Raw genomic sequence first — 18,134 nt, 5'->3', positions numbered from 1 at the left:
TGAATTACTATATGGGGGATGAATTACTATGGGGGATGAATTACTATGGGGGATGAATTACTATATGGGGGATGAATTACTATATGGGGGATGAATTACTATATGGGGGATGAATTACTATATGGAGGATGAATTACTATATGGGGGATGAATTACTATGGGGGATGAATTACTATGGGGGATGAATTACGATGGGGGATGAATTACTATATGGGGGATGAATTACTATGGGGGATGAATTACACTATGGGGGATGAATTACTATATGGGGGATGAATTACTATGGGGGATGAATTACTATATGGGAGATGTATTTTCAGTTTTAAAAATGTGGCTCTCAAAATAAATTTCAATCATGGTTTTGGCGAGATTTGGCTCAGTTGAAAAAAAAGGTTGCCCACCACTGTTCTAGAGCATTGGGAAATCCCAGAGAGCTGCTCTGCAGAGCCTCTCTGCTCTATCCAAAATTTAACCCAGCTGGCTATTACACCCAGGCTGCTACTCAGCCTCTGACTAACGATTAAAACATTAGCTCCCCCTAACTAACTAGGAGGGTGCTACACTTGCTTATGACCACCCACATGGAAGAAAAATATATTTGAAATATATTTAAAAAATATTCTACCCAAATATATTGACATATATTTGAAATACTATAAGTTTGGCCGTATTCAATATATTTCAATATATATATATATATATATATATATATATATATACTGTATGTTGAAATGTGTTTTTATTACAAAATGAAATGAAAAATATTGTTAAAAATATGTTTTCAAAAATACTGTATGTCTTTAAAAAAACATTTAATCTACATTTTTGGAGTGCATTTACAAATATATGAAAGAATATATGTTCAAATTACTTTTTTATATGTTACAAAAAAATCAGCAGAATATAATTAAAAATATATATTTAAAAAAATATTTTTCATATATTTTGTAATATATAAAAAATGTGTTTCAGCGTGCAGTATGTGTTTATATATATATATATATATATATATATAATATATATTGAAATATATTGAATACGGCCAAAATTGTAGTATTTTAAATACAGTATATGTCAATATATTTGGGCAGAATATTTAAAAAATATATTTCAAATATATTTTTCTTCCATGTGGGCAGGATCACTTTCCCGAAGCAAGTTCTTGTTCACACGATAAAATAATTCTTCACTGTCATTTTGTGGCACTATGTCAGGATTGACAGAACACGAGGAAGAAGAATGCGCATTAGCAGCTGTTACATACACCTGGCTGTTCTGGACCTGGGAGAAGGAAGAGGAGAAATGCTTTGTCAGCCACTCAACTACCTCCTGCATGTGATGTGGCTGTATAGCAAAATTAATCTGAGAGATGCCTTTAAAAGTTGTGGACAACTGCTCCTTTGTCCTGCTTCTTTGTCCTGCAGAACCTACTACCTCTGCATGCAGAACCTCTGCCTCTCACTTTAGGCCTGCCTGATATTTTTAAGGTGAATGCCTAAATTATAAGCTATGAAAACAGAAGTGATAAATATGTGGTGCTATATATAAATATGTATATATATATATATATATATATATATATATTTTTTTTTTTTACATATATTGAATATGGCCAAAATTGTAGCATTTCAAATATATGTCAATATAAATTGGGAAGAATATTTTTCAAATATATTTTTCTTCCATATAGGCATGCTTTATAGCTTTTATTTATTTATATATATATTTTGTTTTGCCTTCCTTTGGATCAAGTGGGGATATAGGGCTGTGCAAATGGATGTAACTTTGGTTAGGCAAAACATACAACCATTACAAAAAGTAATGAACAGTCATCAAATTGACTCTAAAAAGCATTGACATAACAATTAAAGTAGAAATCAAACTATGCAAAATATGCTAACTGAATGCTCTGAATCCTCCAGTTGCGTATTTGTTTCCAGTCAATGACTTACAAGTTAATGAATCTAGAGGATCAGAGTGGGAGTCAGACAAATATAATTTTTATAATGGCAACACAGGTAGCTAGCTAATAGATCTTTTAAGGTGAACATATATTGAAATGTTAATTCTTTACCTTTGACTTTAATTAATACTTTGCCTCTGTTTTCTCACAGTTATATCTTCCGGTTAAGCTGCACACATCTCGGACAGTGGGCCATTGGCTATGTGACTTCTACTGGCGGTATCCTGCAGACCATCCCTCACAAGTCTTTATATGAAGCCCTGAATGAAGGAGAGAAAGAGGGCCTGTGAGTCAGAAATTTCTCTTGGGGGGCTGTGGTGAAAGCAAAGAATTCAGAATGTAGTTCAGGGGCTGTAAAAGTGAATATTGGTCAGATAATATGAGGGAAAACACTAATTAATTAAAGGCTGTAAGGATGAAAGTTGTTCAGGGGATCTGAGGATGAAGGCTGATCTGAGGCTATGAGGATGAGGGTTGCAAATGCGCTGTTAGCATGAAGATTGTTTAGGGACTAAATGAGAATGAGGTTTAGGAAAAGTCTTTGATGATAAGGGCTAGTCTGTTGAGTGTGAGAGCTGGTCAGAGGCTGTGAGGGCAAGCGCTGTGAGGGGAACTATAAGGTTGATGACTTGTCAGGGTACTGTGAGGATCACTGCTGGTCAGAAGGCCTTGAGGGAGATGGCTGTTCAGGAGACATGATGGTTAATCAGGGGTCTGTGAGGCTGAAGGCTGTGGCGGTGATTGCTGGTCAAGAATACTGTGAGGGTGATGGCTGGTCAGAAGGCTGTGAAGGCGATGACTAGTTGGAAGGTAGTGAGGGTAATGGCTGTTCAGGAGACTGAGCATGATGGTTAATCAGGGGTCTGTGAGGCTGAAGGCTGTGGTGGTGATTGCTGGTCAAGAATACTGGGAGGGTGATGGCTGGTCAGAAGGCTGTGAAGGTGATGACTAGTTGGAAGGTAGTGAGGGTGATGGCTTGTCAGGAGACTGAGTTTGATGGCTGGTCAGGGGTCTGTGAAGGTGATGGCTGGTCAGAAAGCTGTAGGTGTGATGGCTGGTCAGTGGACTGTGAGGGGGAGGTCTAGTAAGACATCTGTGAGGGTGAGGGCTGGTCAGGGGGCCATGAGGGTAAGGGCTGGTCAGGGGAATATGAGGGAGAGGGATGGTCAGGGTCTGTGATGGTGAAAACTGGAGGCTGGGGTTGAGGGCTGCTAAGGGGGCTGTGAGGGTGGGAGCTGGTCAGGAGGCTGTGAGGCTGATGGCTAGTCAAGGGTCTATCAGAATGAGGGCTGATCAGAGGTCTGTGAGAGACTGGCCAGGAGGCTATGAGTGTGAGGGCTGATCAGGGGGCTATTAGGGAGAGGGATGGTCAGGGTCTGTGATGGTAAAGACTATTCTAGAGGGTGGGGTTGGAGGACCGCTAACTGGGCTGTGAGAGTGAATGTTGGTCAGGACTGTCCGAATTAAGAAATGGAAAAATGTTGGTTAGAGTAAGAAAATGGTACAAGGGCTGTGAAGAAGGGAACTAGGCAGGCACCAAAACAGTGAATCAGTCGGTGACTGCGATTGAATAAACCAGTAATGTGATTTCTGGTAGCTGACTATGAGCTTAGGCAATCTTAAAAGTCACCAATGAAGTGACATGTATATCTACTTTCACAGAATGTTAAAAACTAAAAGAATCTGATTGGCTGTGCAACACATACATATTATTATATGTGTGATCCTTGATTAATGTACCCTGAGTATACATGACTAAGCAATATACTTAATATGTATTTGTGTATTTATTTTTGTATTTGACGTGTATTTATGTATTTAACATGTATGTGATGTATTGAGCAGGTATCTCTATCCAAATGGTTTGATCTGCAAACATAATTTATCATCTGCCCCCAAACCAAATCCAAACATGATGATTCATGTGACTCAGGTATGTCAAGTGTACACTGAAAATATTTTTCTGGTAAACTGTATGATGCAAGAAGTATAACCTGTTGTGACTGAAGAGTTAGTAAACTAAAACAAAACGTCTAGTTAGGCTTCAATTCTAAGTGGTGGGAGCTGTTCACATAAGTTCCTGAGATAGGAGATTAAAATTTTGACTTTTGAAATGTTTGTTCAAATTTCTATTGGTTAGTGGGGGGGCAAATCGATGATTGTTTTTGGCCCTGGTGAGGAGAAAATTCAAAGGATCAGGAAAGGAAAAATGTTCTCAAAGAAAATTCCAACTGTGAATGTGGTTTTCATTAGGGAAAAATCATAAGGGCTTTTGAACAAAAATTAGTTGACACAAAGAGGGCAAGATCAAGTGCTCTGAACAGTGATTTATTTTTAAACTCCCATACAAAAGTTTGATTAAAGTTCTACTGGTGTATGACCAGCTTTAGACTGCTTATATTAGGCACCCCTACTACACAGCACTAGACATGTGCATGTTGGAAATTTTCATTTCGTTTCGGATGTATTGAAGAATTGAATTGAATTGAAGAAATGTATTGATCAATCATCATATTCGTTATGTGGAACCAATTCGCTTTCAGAATTCGTTTTGTTATACAGGCGTTCCTCGGTTTACGAATGCCTAAGTTAACGTAATTTTCGGTTTACAAATGAAAATCCATTGAAAATAATGGCTCGGTTTACAAATTGTCTTCGAAATACGAACGTATTAATTGGTTTTCAATGCATTTACAAATGTTTCTTTAATCATGTCCCTGTACAGTATTTATGCCTTTAAAGTGCACTTTATAAAGAGTTTTGAACAGATAAAATACTTTTTTTTAAACTTTTTTCTGACCTCTGAAGCGGATTAATTGGTTTTCAATGCATTTATTAATTTTTCTGTAGCCTCCTTGGCGGTATTCCCGAGTGTAGCTCGGGGTAAAGTTTCAGTAGCACAAGCGGTAACCCCGAGCTACACTCGGGCTTACCATGTGGCGCTGCTCTGGGATCTCTTCTTCACTTACCTTGTCCTTCGCTCCCGCGATGTTCCCCCTGCAGTGTCCCCAGCAATGTAATCCGGCCGATGCCGGCATCTGTCATCTGGGTTCCGGTCCCTGCGACGTCGGGACGTACGGGGGACGGAATGGCGGGAAATTTGAAAATGACAAAAAGTGACATTCACTGAATTCACCAAAATCACATAGTATAACATTCCTGTATCAAACCATTTCACATACATTTTGTCCCGAGTGCTTTGTCCGGCGCCCTGCCTGCATTTTTACTGTTCTTTCTGCCTGGAAACTGAGAAACATCCATGGCGTCCAAAAAGCGTCCCTTTCGGTCAAAAGCGGTTTTAGATCAGCTAGAGAACAGCGATAGTAAATCAGAACCACTTGCAGAATTGAGTGATAATGATTCGTGGGGGAAATTCGTCATCAGACACTGAAAACGATTTTGCGACTTTGCTCAGTGATGTGCGAACTTGGCGCTATATTTCAAATTTCAGTGTTTTTGGTTTGATTATATTATTGAATTAAATGTATTATTATTATATTATTATTTTTTATGATTATTTATTAAATTATAATTTATGATTTCGTGTTTCAAATTTTATCATACAGGGATGTTTACTAGACTCTTGTTCAGACAGATTTCAGTGAGTTATTCCTAAAAATTACAGGCCTACAATAAAAAAAATACATATTTCCATGCAAAAAAATGTACCGCTTTGAGCACAGAAATATGGACATAATCAGACCGCTAGGGAGGTTAATCATGTTTTTCTGACCTCCGTAACGGATTAATTGGTTTTCAGTGCATTCCTATGGGAAACCATGTTTCGGTTTACTAATTTTTCTCAATTCGAAAAGTCCCGCAGAACACATTAAATTTGCAAACCAAGGTACCCCTGTATTTTGCATTTGTTTTGTATATTTGTTGGTCCGGTCGAAATCGAAAAATGTTGCAATTTTTTGTAAGATTGATACATATTTCGGGTGGATTTGATATTCATACATCGAAACTATTTGGAAGGATTCAACGCAACAGAATAAATAAAGCAAAATTTGATGGCCCTAAAGTTTTCAAACCTAAGAATTGCATTAGACTGTGGAACTGAATGGACTGTGACAAATACAAATTCAATTTAAATCACCACTTTTTTTTAATCTAAATTATCGAAGAAATTTGAAAAATTTATTAATTTCCGCACAGACCCCAACTACTATTGCATCATGTGACCTCATCCAAATGAAACAAATAAATTCATTAATTTCATTATAACTTTTTTTGGATTTGTAGACTTTCTTTATTTTGCCCATTCGGAGATTTGGATGTATACGAACTTTTTGTCCGAAAAATGATTTGTTAGGAAACGAGACACATATGTCTGCTTAGCACAAGCTTTTAGTAAGAGTATCATAGGAACTTATATCAGCACACACAAATCAGAGGCAGGTATGGGTTTTCAATGGCAATTTCCTGGAGCGTTTAGTTTTTTTACCTGGGAAGATTTTGTTTCTCTATAAAACTTGACTTTTGCTTTTAGTAAACATTTTAAAGTTATGTAAAATCTAAAACTGGCCAGATGCTGATTTGAGCATTCCAGCAGGGAACAGATGCATTTTGTTGAGTATGTCTGCTTCTCCGCTCAACAAAAGACAATTGTTTAACCTTCTTCTGTTGAAGGAACATTTTTCGTCAATCAGTGCAATTTGACAGGAGTGATTCTTGGAAGTGGATTCCTCCATTCATCTCATGTGTGTAGATGAAAGAATATTTTTTTTTTACTTTTATGAACTGAACTGAACTTCTATTTGTACCCCTTTGGCCTGTTAAAAGAGAAGTATGGGCTTTAAAAAAAAATGATAATCACCTAGGTGGGTGTAGCATCTCTCCCCTGCCAGCACTGCACTGAGAACTGAGCAGTGAAACACTGCTGATCACTTAGTTCTCCGCTCTGCTCTGAGCAGAGAGCTGTGACTGTCAGTCAACGCCTCTCTGCTCTGCCCCTCCAGCATTCCCTGGAGCACTGGACTGTGGAGGAGATGGAAGCTGGTGGCTTAAGCTCTTGGTGGATCGCTGGGAGGCTGAGCCAGGCACCAGTCCAGGGTTCTGGGTGGATCCCAACAGGGGCGGACTGACCATTTGGAAACTCGGGCACTGTCCGAGGGCCCGGGGTCAGTAGGGGGCCCCATGAGATGCCCCTGGTACCTTTTTCATAGGCTTTTTTGAGTTTGGGCAAGGACACAGGGGCCCCATGATCCCCTATTGCCCGGGGGCCCCATGAGTTGTCAGTCCACCCCTGGATCCCAACCATGTGGTCAGGATCTTTTTAGAGCCTGGAGTTGCTCTGTGACGTCAACCGACAGAGGGCTTTAGCCCACTCTTGGCTGAAAATGGGTCCCGGGAGTGCAGAACGAACTGCACTCCTGTGACCATAGGCTAAGTATAGCCAAAAAAAAGCTTTGGCTACACTTCTCCTTTAAGTATAAAATTGAATACATTTTGTTAGATCTGTTTGGTAAGAGCAAAAAAAAAAAACCCCAGCTGTGGTCCCTTGTAGTCCTGTCCTAGGGGAACAAAGCTGCTTCTTCAACTATACAATACGGTGAAGGATCATTGTCACCCTAGGGCAGGAAGTGCATTTATGTAAGAATCACCAGGTGATACAAAGAGTAAAGTAAAAACAGAAATCTAATGCAGTCACCATAACTATGGAATGGTTAGCTGCAATAAATTGTTCATTTGGTTGGGATTTACCTTAAAAAGTGTTTCAAAGATCTAAGATTTAAAGTTTGCATTCAGCCTGGCTCAGTGGACACAGCCTACTCAACAGTTAGCTATCATTTTCAGCCTGGTGTTCATCTGTTGCCCACTACTTCAAACAGAATGGAAGAGGATGGCTGTGATATCACCACCTTTTCAATATTTCTTAAGTAGTGTTAGTTGATCACTGATTGATTTTACTCTTTGTCGTTGCCTTTTAAAAATGATCTTGGGGCTTCTTGTTTATTTCTCCCAACCCCCCCTCTCCCCCTTTTAAGCTGCCCCAGTGTGAATTGTTCACATACCTTGTATCACACAGCCTTCAGTAGCCAAAAAAGCATCTTCTTAGTCACACGGATGTCATCATCTAAATGCATAAAATCTTTCTAGCAGATGGACCAGGAGGAGTGATCTTCAGGGAACCCTACATCACAGCTCACTGGTTTATGGAGGTGCACCAAGCAGAAATGATGATCTCAGTATTTCCTAATTAGAACTACTAGGTGGCGTTGATGTGATTAAAAATGGGAATGTCCTCCTGCGCTTAACTGTGTGAACACCTAATACAGTGGTTCTCAACCTGTGGGTCGCGACCCCTTTGGGGGTCGAACGACCCTTTCACAGGGGTCCCCTAAGACAGGGTCACAGGGGTCCCCTAAGACCATCAGAAAACACATATTTCCGATGTGTAAAAAGCAGCTACTGTGTAGAAAGCAGCTACTCTGTTAAAAGCAGCTACTGTGTTGAAAGCAGCTACTGTGTTGAAAGCAGCAGTATTGGAGGTAAAACGACACTCATGAATTATAATTACTGGGTAAATAATTTTATGGTTGGGGGTCACCACAACATGAGGACTTGTATTAAAGGGTCACGGCATTAGGAAGGTTGAGAACCACTGACCTAATATATATAGGCAAGCTGCTGTCATCTGTTCCCTATACCCCAGGATATGCAAACATAAAACCAAAAAATGGTGAAGCGCTAAGCGAATGCGATAAACCAATAAATCTGTGTAAATAAACAAAAATAAATATAACTAAAATCATAAATATAATTAATCAATATATGTGAGACTCCAACCTATGAAAAACGTAAAGTGACACGTGCTCAAAAAACAAATATATCTGAATTGATAAAAATCATTAATCAATATATAAACGTGAGACTGCAACATATAAAAATTGTAAAGTGACACGTGCTCAAAATACAAAACAACAATAAACTGTGTAAAAAACTACGTGCCTGGTCCGCCAATCAATAAAGGCACACTAGGTAAAGTGACTTTTATTTTATTTTATACCTGGTGTGCCTTTATTGACACGTGCTCAAAAAACAAATATATCTGAAATGATAAAAATCAATAATCAATATATAAACGTGAGACTGCAACATATAAAAATTGTAAAGTGACACGTGCTCAAAATACAAAACAACAATAAACTGTGTAAAAAACCAGGTGCCTGGTCCGCCAATCAATAAAGGCACACCAGGTATAAAATAAAATAAAAATAAATGTCACTTTACCTGGTGTGCCTTTATTGATTGGCGGACCAGGCACCTGGTTTTTTACAGTTTATTGTTGTTTTGTATTTTGAGCACGTGTCACTTTACAATTTTTACGTGTTGCAGTCTCATGTTTATATATTGATTAATGATTTTTATCAATTCAGATATATTTGTTTTTTGAGCATGTGTCACTTTATGTTTTTCATAGGTTTGAGTCTCACATATATTGATTAATTATATTTATGATTTTAGTTATCGGTTTATCCAGGAGTGGACTGACAAATCATGGGGCCCCCGGGCAATAGGGGATCATGGGGCCCCTGTGTCCTTGCCCAAACTCAAAAAAGTCTATGAAAAAGGTACCAGGGGCATCTCATGGGGCCCCTACTGACCCTGGGCCCTTGGGCAGTGCCCGAGTTTCCAAATTGTAGGTCCGCCCCTGGGTTTATTGCATTCGCTTAGCGCTTCACCATTTTTTGGTTTGGCGTTGATGTGATTGCCCACTGGGCACTCAGATTCGGCTGGGGTGACCAGGCTCCTTCACAGGAAATGCAGCCCCTTGTACACATTGTAGACACAATTTGCAGGAGTGTTGAAAAATGGAGCATATTACATACATAGAAAAAGAAGCAAGCAATTTGCTGTATGTACGTATTATTTCAGATAGGCTAGATCGGCATTAAAAGGAATACATTATGGCATATGGTCAATGTTATCATTTTTTCTTTTACTATTTATGTACCATCTAATTGAACGTATAATACAGGGCACACTCATTATTCTGATGGTAAAAAGAACCTCAGGCTTCCTAAGAGAGAGCATGGGAAAAGCTGTTTGTTTTCATACTTTCTCTCCTCAACTGAATCTCTGAGGATCTAAACAGCATGCAAGACAGGGAGAAGGATGGGGGACTATTAACTCCTTTGGGTCATTCATCTTTTTTTTTTACAGGCGTACTGAACTCTTCGAAAAAAAAAGTATTTTTTAAGCAAAGCAGTCACAATTAGCTTGGTAAAAGTGTGAAATAGAAAATCTGACTCTCTGGCAGAAATATCAATTTGAAATATTTGTACAGTATATGCAAGATTACATATTCACCTAAAAAAATATATTTTTTTAATTGTGTTATATACACACACTGCACATTCCATGTAACCTTAAACTGAGTACTTTTTCTACATATTAAAATCTGTGAGGCACCTGAAATTTAAAAGCTTTCTGTGTTGTTTATGCAGGAACAGTGGGAATTGTATTCAGACATGGATTCCACCTTTGAACAGTGCAAAATCTGTGCGGACAATGCAAAGAATATGCGGATAGAGCCTTGTGGCCACTTACTGTGTGACAAGTGTCTAACGTCCTGGCAGGTAATGCAGCCAGTCTCATGTTCATGTGCTTGGGGTCATCTTGGGGTTGCTAAAACTCAGGAATAGGTTTTGAAATTTTTTTACTGGTCTAAATTGTAGCAAAAGACTTCTGCGAGTCTGTCCCAACCTTTCATACCCACCCGACACCCCATATTTGGAGTCTGCTGTTACCGATTTTGACTATCAAGGTACCATTTGATCACGTAGACAATGATCTGGAGGGGGGGGTATTAGTTAAATCATCTTGGGGACACCAATATATTTTAGTAGCTCTTGACTATGCCACTCGATAGCTGAAGGCAGTCCCTTAAGAAATACCTCGTCCAAGGTTCTTCCACTAGAGTTGTTTCAAATGTTTACGAGAACAGGGCTCCCGCCTGAAGTCCTGACTATTAAAGGGACCCCAATTATGTTTAAGGATATGGAAGAACTGATGAAGAAAATAAATTATTTAAAATTAGGCAGTTGCGTACTGCGGTATATCATCTACAAATTGACGGGTTCATTGAAAGGTTCAACAAGACCCCAAAGGGGATGCTCAAGACTGTTATAGGAAGAATATCAAAGTTGGGATTGTTTACTGCCTCATTTGTCTTTTGCCATTTAGGATGTTCCCCAGGCATGCATGGGGTTCTCACTCATAGTGATCACCCTCATAGACTTCTGGATGTGGATAAATTAACAAGAGATTATTTCCTATCAGAGCTTAGTGAAAAATATTGAAATATTGCACAGTGGCCATACTCAGGGAGCATTTGCGGGTCAAGTGACCAAGTGACTCAAAGCCGATTGTACAACCAGCCATCCAGGATCAGACAGTTTTAACCTGTTGATTGAGGTCTTGTATTGTTGCTAACTGATGGGAGCAAATTTATACCAAAATGGCAAGAACGCTATGAGATATTTGAAAAGGTAGAAACAGTTAAGTACTCTATAAGGTCTACCAGCCTACGAAGAGAAAGCCCTACCAAATCTATTATGTTAACCTGATCAAACCTTGGAAGTACAGGCTTTGATAGTGGCAGGACAGTTTAGGAGCATCTCAGCACAGAAAAAAAAGTAAAAATACCAAAGACTTTGCCAGGCATGTACTTGTGTTTGCAAATTTGCCAACCAACGTAACTGAGCATGATATTCTTACAGACCCTGTCATCAGCAGGGACATCAAGCCTTACTGAATTCCAGAAGCCCGCCACAAAATTGTAGCAGCAGAGATTAAAAATATGTTATAGCCTGGAAACATTGAGGAGACCTCCAGTGGATGATCAAGTCCTATAGTGACTTTCCCCAAGCTAAATGGAACTTGACGATTCAGTAAATATTTTCAAGAAATTAAATTAAAACTTCAAATATGTCCAATGCCTTGGGTGGACAAATTAAATGATATATAACCACTCTTGATTTAACAAAGGGTCCCTGGCAGATCCCACTTTCCAAAGAGGCTAAATGTCCTGATATTCCTATAAAAAATTTTGGGGGCTTAACTAGAAGACATCATATTGTTATCCAAAACTGGGAAAACCTACTAAAAGAAAGTTCATATAGTTCTGGTTCCCAAACAATAAGAAGGGTTCATGGTGAATCCTGAGAAAACTATGAGTGGACTGGAAGAGACCGGCTGTTTGGGGTACGTGATAGGCAGATGCACCATCAGACCCTAGCTAAAATAGGTGGAAACCATCCAAAATTGGCTCTGCCCCCTCACAAAAAAAGGTATGCTCCTTTGTTGGGAGGAAGAATTATTCCTGAGAAGGTTTATTCCCACCTATACAAGCTTGGCCACCCCTTCACAGATCTTACAAACAGAAAAAACTCTTCTGTGATACCCAAGTATCCCAAGACAGAAGCAGCAATCTGCCAGTTGAAGGATGTTTTGTCTCAGGAACCAGTTGTGATAGTCCCAGACTTTCAGAAAGAGTTTGTGGTACAAACAGATGCTTTGAACATAGGCCTGGGTGTGGTATTATCTCAGCTAGCTGAGGAAGAAGATCACCCAGTTGTGAACTTGAGGTGAAACTAACTGCAGAAGAAACTATCTATTTTTTTGTACAAAGGGCTTATCTTGCAATAAATTGAGCATTGGAGGGGGTCAGATATTACCTATTGGGCTGGCTTCTCGAGCTGAAGACCATGTCCCCTTATATAAATACTGCTAAATAAGGATAAGAGCTCAAGGATTACTCAAGAAGCTCAAGAAGTGGTTTCCCACCCTCCAGGATTTTACATTTTCAGTGGTGCATAGACCTGGGAGAAATGCATTTCTGAAGTGATTAAAACCCTTCAATACTGGCCCTGAGAAACACAAAGATAGCATGTTCTGCTCAACCTCTACTGTTGAGCAAAATGTCTGCTACAATAGAGCAAAAGTCAGACAAGTAGCCTGTCTCTATTCACCTAGGGGCAAGCTATACTCTAGGTACTAGGAGAGAGGGGACATTAGTACTAGAAGAGCAGGGACCCTCGAAGAGGGCAAAGGTGAGAGATAAGGGACCTTAAAGGACATGAGGGGTATTCCCCATGCCACTATGCAACTTTTTATCATCCATTTCCCTAATTGCCATTATCGAGACTTGTATTGAAGAAATAGCTAACCTGTACAAACAACCCAGCGGGAAGGCACCAAGCTGGGAAACACAGTTCTGTGCAACGTAGAGCAGAATCTGATGCACCCACAGCATCTGTTTCCGAGGGCAGAGTGCGGCCTTGCTGGCCTGAGCCCAAAGGGTAGAAATCCGATGCAGAATGGAGTTTACCTATCCTGAACCCACATCGTCAGGAACCTTTCCCTACTGCTACTCCTGATAAGCTCTACGCTGTCCACTCACTAAAATGCGCACCAAATCCTGTGGGCAGGCACTTTAATAGGCTCTGCTGACCCAAGATGGTCACCAGTGTCAGCTATATGGAACTTAGCCAACCAAAATGCTGCCTCAGAGAACCAAGACAAAACATAGAGAAACCAAGTTTCTATCAACTTCCTCTTTAGCTGCAGTACCGCTCTGGCCAAGTACCACCTACAGTGGAGAACTGAGACTGCACCTGCCTACAGGATGGGTGTCCCATGACCTTTAGGAGCCTAGCAAAACTTCTGGAACTTTAGTTCCCACCATGTCCTAACTGTATTTTATTCTCTGCAGAAAAATGAAAACACATGTCCATTCTGCCGATGCCAAATCACAGGCAAAGAGAAGGTCCACATTGCGTCACGGCCAACGCCAGAAGAGGTTGGTAACAATAGTGGTAAAGTGAAGAAAAACAAGAGGTAGAAAAAAAAAAACTTTTATGTGGTTTCTAATGGCAGCTGGTATAAAGATTGCAACCTTACACCATCTAAAAGAAGCCTAATTGACCAATCCACCTAGAAATTTAAACACATATTTTCTTTAACCTTTTACTTTTTTTTATTTCTCAGTAGCTAGAGCAGGTTTGGCTGGCTTTGAACCAGTGTTGGGCTGCTTTTAGAAATTTCACCTGAAAAACCTGTTTGGGAATTTTCTCTGCAGTACACTGTTTGCTATGACAGATCTGATTTTCCTCATGCCACTCTCTTTACTTTTCAGCATCAAACAGAGACCTCAAGCCCACAGACTCTCCCGAAGCCACCTCCCCATGAAGTGAGTAGTGATCACTGTGACTCGCGTCCGTTGTTCGGCTGTCTCTCTTTGTCCTGTCTCTGCAGTGCTGTGTCCTGTTGTCTGACCACGTAGAAGACTGTCCTTCCTTATGTGTTCACTAGTGACTCCATATATGACATTATAATGTGACATTGTCTTGTGCTAGGAGTGTGCTGCCTCTGCTGACTTGGCCAGCACATTATCTGAATCCTTCCTCGATGATGAAGAAGTGGACTGGATTAGAAGCCGACCCCTCCCTCCACCTCCTGGCTCATCTGCACGTCCATCTTTCCGGATTTCTCCATCAGCACCTCCTTTGCCCCCTCTTCCCCCTCTTCTTCAAATGTCCCGGAGAATAAACGCACAAGATGTTATCAATGGAAGCCATAATTAACCCAACCATGGAGGCTCTGAATCTACAGAATATGATTCATATCAGAATACATTTGAAAAACAAGAGTGCTCCTGTTGAGTCAATCCCCCGAGTGACAATGAAGTCAATTTGACACCAAACAGCAAAGCCTTAGTTATGAATTTGAAGCCTTTACATATTAATCCTATGCTTAGAGACCTTTTCAATGATGCTAGCTGTAAGAAGGAGTTATGATAGAAGCTACTAAGGCCCAAGTCTGAACAGGATCCACTCATATCTAATACAATCACTTACATAGGACAAATATATATCACACTTTAGAAACAGTGGTCTCAAAACTGTGGCCTGTGGGCCAGATGTGGCCCTTTGCTTGCTTTTATCTGGCCCTTGGAGCACTAATATCCCTTCTGTATGAAGGCAGTATTCCTCCCACTGACACCAATAATGGGGCATAATTCCTCCCACTGACACCAAATGGGGCATATTTTCTCCCAATAACACCAATAGTGGAGTGTTTTTTTAATCCCACTGACCACCTAGCCAGAGGTATTGTTAACTCCTAGTGATGGCGGGGCATTTTTTACTTCCACTGGCCGCAATCCGCCCCCCCCCCCAAAGACTAAAGGACAGTAAATTGGCCCTTTGTTTTTAAAGTTTGGAGACCCCTGTTTAAAACTATCAGTCCCACTATAAGAAGGGCCTCTCCATCATTTTCCCTATGAAATGGTAGCCAGCACAAATATCCAAAAGTCTAAAAAAACTTCTTCTATTGCATTATTATGACCATGCAGAACACGGGCTACACATTATTCCATCTTCAGGTGTAACAAAGGGAAGGATGGTGACCTGAGACTAGAATAAAGATGGAGCAATGTATGTTATTGATAAAATAAAAAGCAGATTTAGATGCTGATTGTGTTTAGCTATATATTCCTTCAGAGCTATGGGGGAGATTTACTAAGACTAGAGAGTGCAAATGAATTGAAACGAAGCACACATGTCTATGTGGGAGTTGAGCAGGTAATGAGAAAAAAGAAAAGGCAGAAAATACAGCAGTGGCGCATAATCTGCAGTCAGTGGAGCAGTGGCACAGTCTGCAATCAGTGGAGCAGTGGCAGTTTACAGTCAGTGGAGCAGTGGCACAGTCTAAAGTCGGTGGAGCAGTGGCACAGTCTGCAGTCAGTGGAGCAGTGGCACAGTCTGCAATCAGTGGAGCAGTGCCACAGTCTGCAGAAGGTGAAGCAGTGGCACAGCCTGATGTCAGTGGAGCAGTGGCACAGTCTGCAGTCAGTGGAGCAGTGGCACAGTCTGCAGTCAGTGGAGCAGTGGCAGTTTGCAGTTAGTGGAGCAGTGGCACAGCCTGCAGTCAGTGGAGCAGTGGCACAGTCTGCAGTCAGTGGAGCAGTGACAGTTTGCAATCAGTGGAGCAGTGCCACAGTCTGCAGAAGGTGAAGCAGTGGCACAGCCTGACGTCATTGGAGCAGTGGCACAGTCTGCAGTCAGTGGAGCAGTGGCAGTTTGCAGTCAGTGGAGCAGTGGCACAGTCTGCAGTCAGTGGAGCAGTGGCAGTTTGCAGTCAGTGGAGCAGTGGCACAGTCTGCAGTCAGTGGAGCAGTGGCAGTTTGCAGTCAGTGGAGCAGTGGCACAGTTTGTAGTCAGTGGATCAGTGGCACAGTGCAGTCGGTGGAGCAGTGGCACAGTCTGCAGAAGGTGGAACAGTGGCACAATCTGCAGTCAGTGGAGCAGTGGCACAGTCTGCAGTCGGTGGAGCAGTGGCACAGTCTACAGAAGGTGGAGCAGTAGCAAAGTGTCTTAGGAACTACAGGTTCCAAAAAGTATTATTATGATACTTATGCTTAGCCCAGCAAGTGTTATATAAATTACCCTACAAACCTTTTGGCAGGTACAATTGTTTGTAATATACTGTAGGTATATATTTTCCTGTTTAACTGGTCTTGTCCCTAAAGTAAACTAGACACAAACTGTGCACTCTAATGTGAACATATGATAAAAAAAAAAATACTTCCACATAACAAAAAAGAATGTATTTCCCATAAAACTTAAAAATGGTCACTTTTGTTGTGTCATCTACACACATTAAATTCGCACTAAAAGGCTGCTGGAAGATAGAAGGAACTAAAGAGGGGACAAAATTATTTGGAAATACTGTACATATTACCTTAGGGCCATCATTAACCTTCACAAACTAAAGGAAAAACCTGTAGCATGGCCACAATTCTCTGCTGCAGGGTGTACATCCAGGAACAATCCAACTTCACTTGCCTACCCAGTTTTGCCAGTGAGAGTAATTCAGTCAAAATGGATCTCTCGACAAGTAGCATAGACTTCAAGGGCAGCTGTTCATTGGTTGTCCATGTTTTCCTTGTTTGTCTTTTGTGAGTCTAATGATCATATCGATTATAAATACTGTTATGTCTACTCATCGCTGTTGTTTATTTATTATTATTTATTTCAGGTGCTTACATAGCGCCGTCAATTTAGGCAGCGCTTTATTATTATTATTATTATTATTATTATAATACAGAATTTATATCGCGTCAACTGTTTGCTCAGTACTTTACAAAAGCTTTACATATATATTATACATTCACATCAGTCCCTAACCCTCAAGGGGCGTACAATCTAAGGTCCCAACTAAGGTCCCAATTTAGACAGGATCCAATTAACCTATCAGCATGTTTTAGAACAGCAATGGGCAAACTACGGCCCGCGGGCCGTATACAGCCCGGCGGACCTTTTAATCCGGCCCGCGGAGCGTGACAAACATTGGCTGTCAGGATGTAGGCGGGGCAGCGTGACGAACTTGAGGGGAGCTAGGCTCCTCTCACAGTCCGCCCTGAAGACCGGAACGGCGCGGGAACACGGTGAGAGGAACGCGCGGAGCAAAGGTAAGTGAATTGACACAATATGGGGAATGAATTACTATAGGGGGGATGAATTACTATAGGGGGGATGAATTACTATATGGGGGATGAATTACTATATGGGGGATGAATTACTATAGGGGGGATGAATTACTATATGGGGGATGAATTACTATATGGGGGATGAATTACTATGGGGGATGAATTACTATATGGGGGATTAATTACTATAGGGGGGATGAATTACTATATGGGGGATGAATTACTATGGGGGATGAATTACTATGGGTCCGGCCCCCGGGTCCAATATATGAACCCATTGCGGCCCTCAAGTCAAAAAGTTTGCCCACCCCTGTTTTAGAATGTGTTTGGCAAAAAATGCATCTGGTAACAAAATAAATGGCTCAAAAAGAAGCCAAATGTGGTCATTTCTGCACTCGTTATGGCAAATATGGGTCAGGAATGGCAGCAATCATGTTGAAGAAGCTGCATTATTTGGGGTCATTATGGGCTGAAGTCAGGAATAAGTCTTCCTATGGTATCTCTGTCGCTTCCTATTCTACCCCATAACCATAGGCCACTTAATAAGTGCTTCCCAACGTCCTAACATAAGGAGTTGATGCGAGCCACATGTGCCACTCTACTGGGATTACAGGTAACTGTCAAGTCTGGAAAGGTTAAGATTCAGCAACCTTTTTGCTTTAAAGTGTTACT

The 18,134-nt window shown here is 40.7% G+C and overlaps 1 protein-coding gene across 1 annotated transcript in view; it reads left to right on the top strand.

Annotated features, from left to right (window-relative positions):
• Positions 1-16,974, top strand: part of CBLC (Cbl proto-oncogene C) — a 71,855-nt gene extending 54,881 nt beyond the window's left edge. The window contains exons 6-11 of the mRNA XM_089655207.1: positions 2,115-2,249; positions 3,809-3,896; positions 10,417-10,548; positions 13,686-13,772; positions 14,109-14,162; positions 14,329-16,974. Coding sequence (XP_089511333.1) covers positions 2,115-2,249; positions 3,809-3,896; positions 10,417-10,548; positions 13,686-13,772; positions 14,109-14,162; positions 14,329-14,556 — 724 coding nt within the window. The 3' untranslated portion in view covers positions 14,557-16,974. The remainder of the gene's footprint in view (positions 1-2,114; positions 2,250-3,808; positions 3,897-10,416; positions 10,549-13,685; positions 13,773-14,108; positions 14,163-14,328) is intronic.
• Positions 16,975-18,134: the final 1,160 nt, after the last annotated feature.

Source organism: Staurois parvus, unplaced genomic scaffold (assembly GCF_062004578.1).
Source record: "Staurois parvus isolate SC_StPar_1 unplaced genomic scaffold, SC_StPar_1.0 ptg000827l, whole genome shotgun sequence".
Taxonomy (NCBI): Eukaryota; Metazoa; Chordata; class Amphibia; order Anura; family Ranidae; genus Staurois; species Staurois parvus.
Note: the sequence above shows the minus strand (reverse complement) of the source record. Positions and strands in the feature narration are given on the sequence as shown.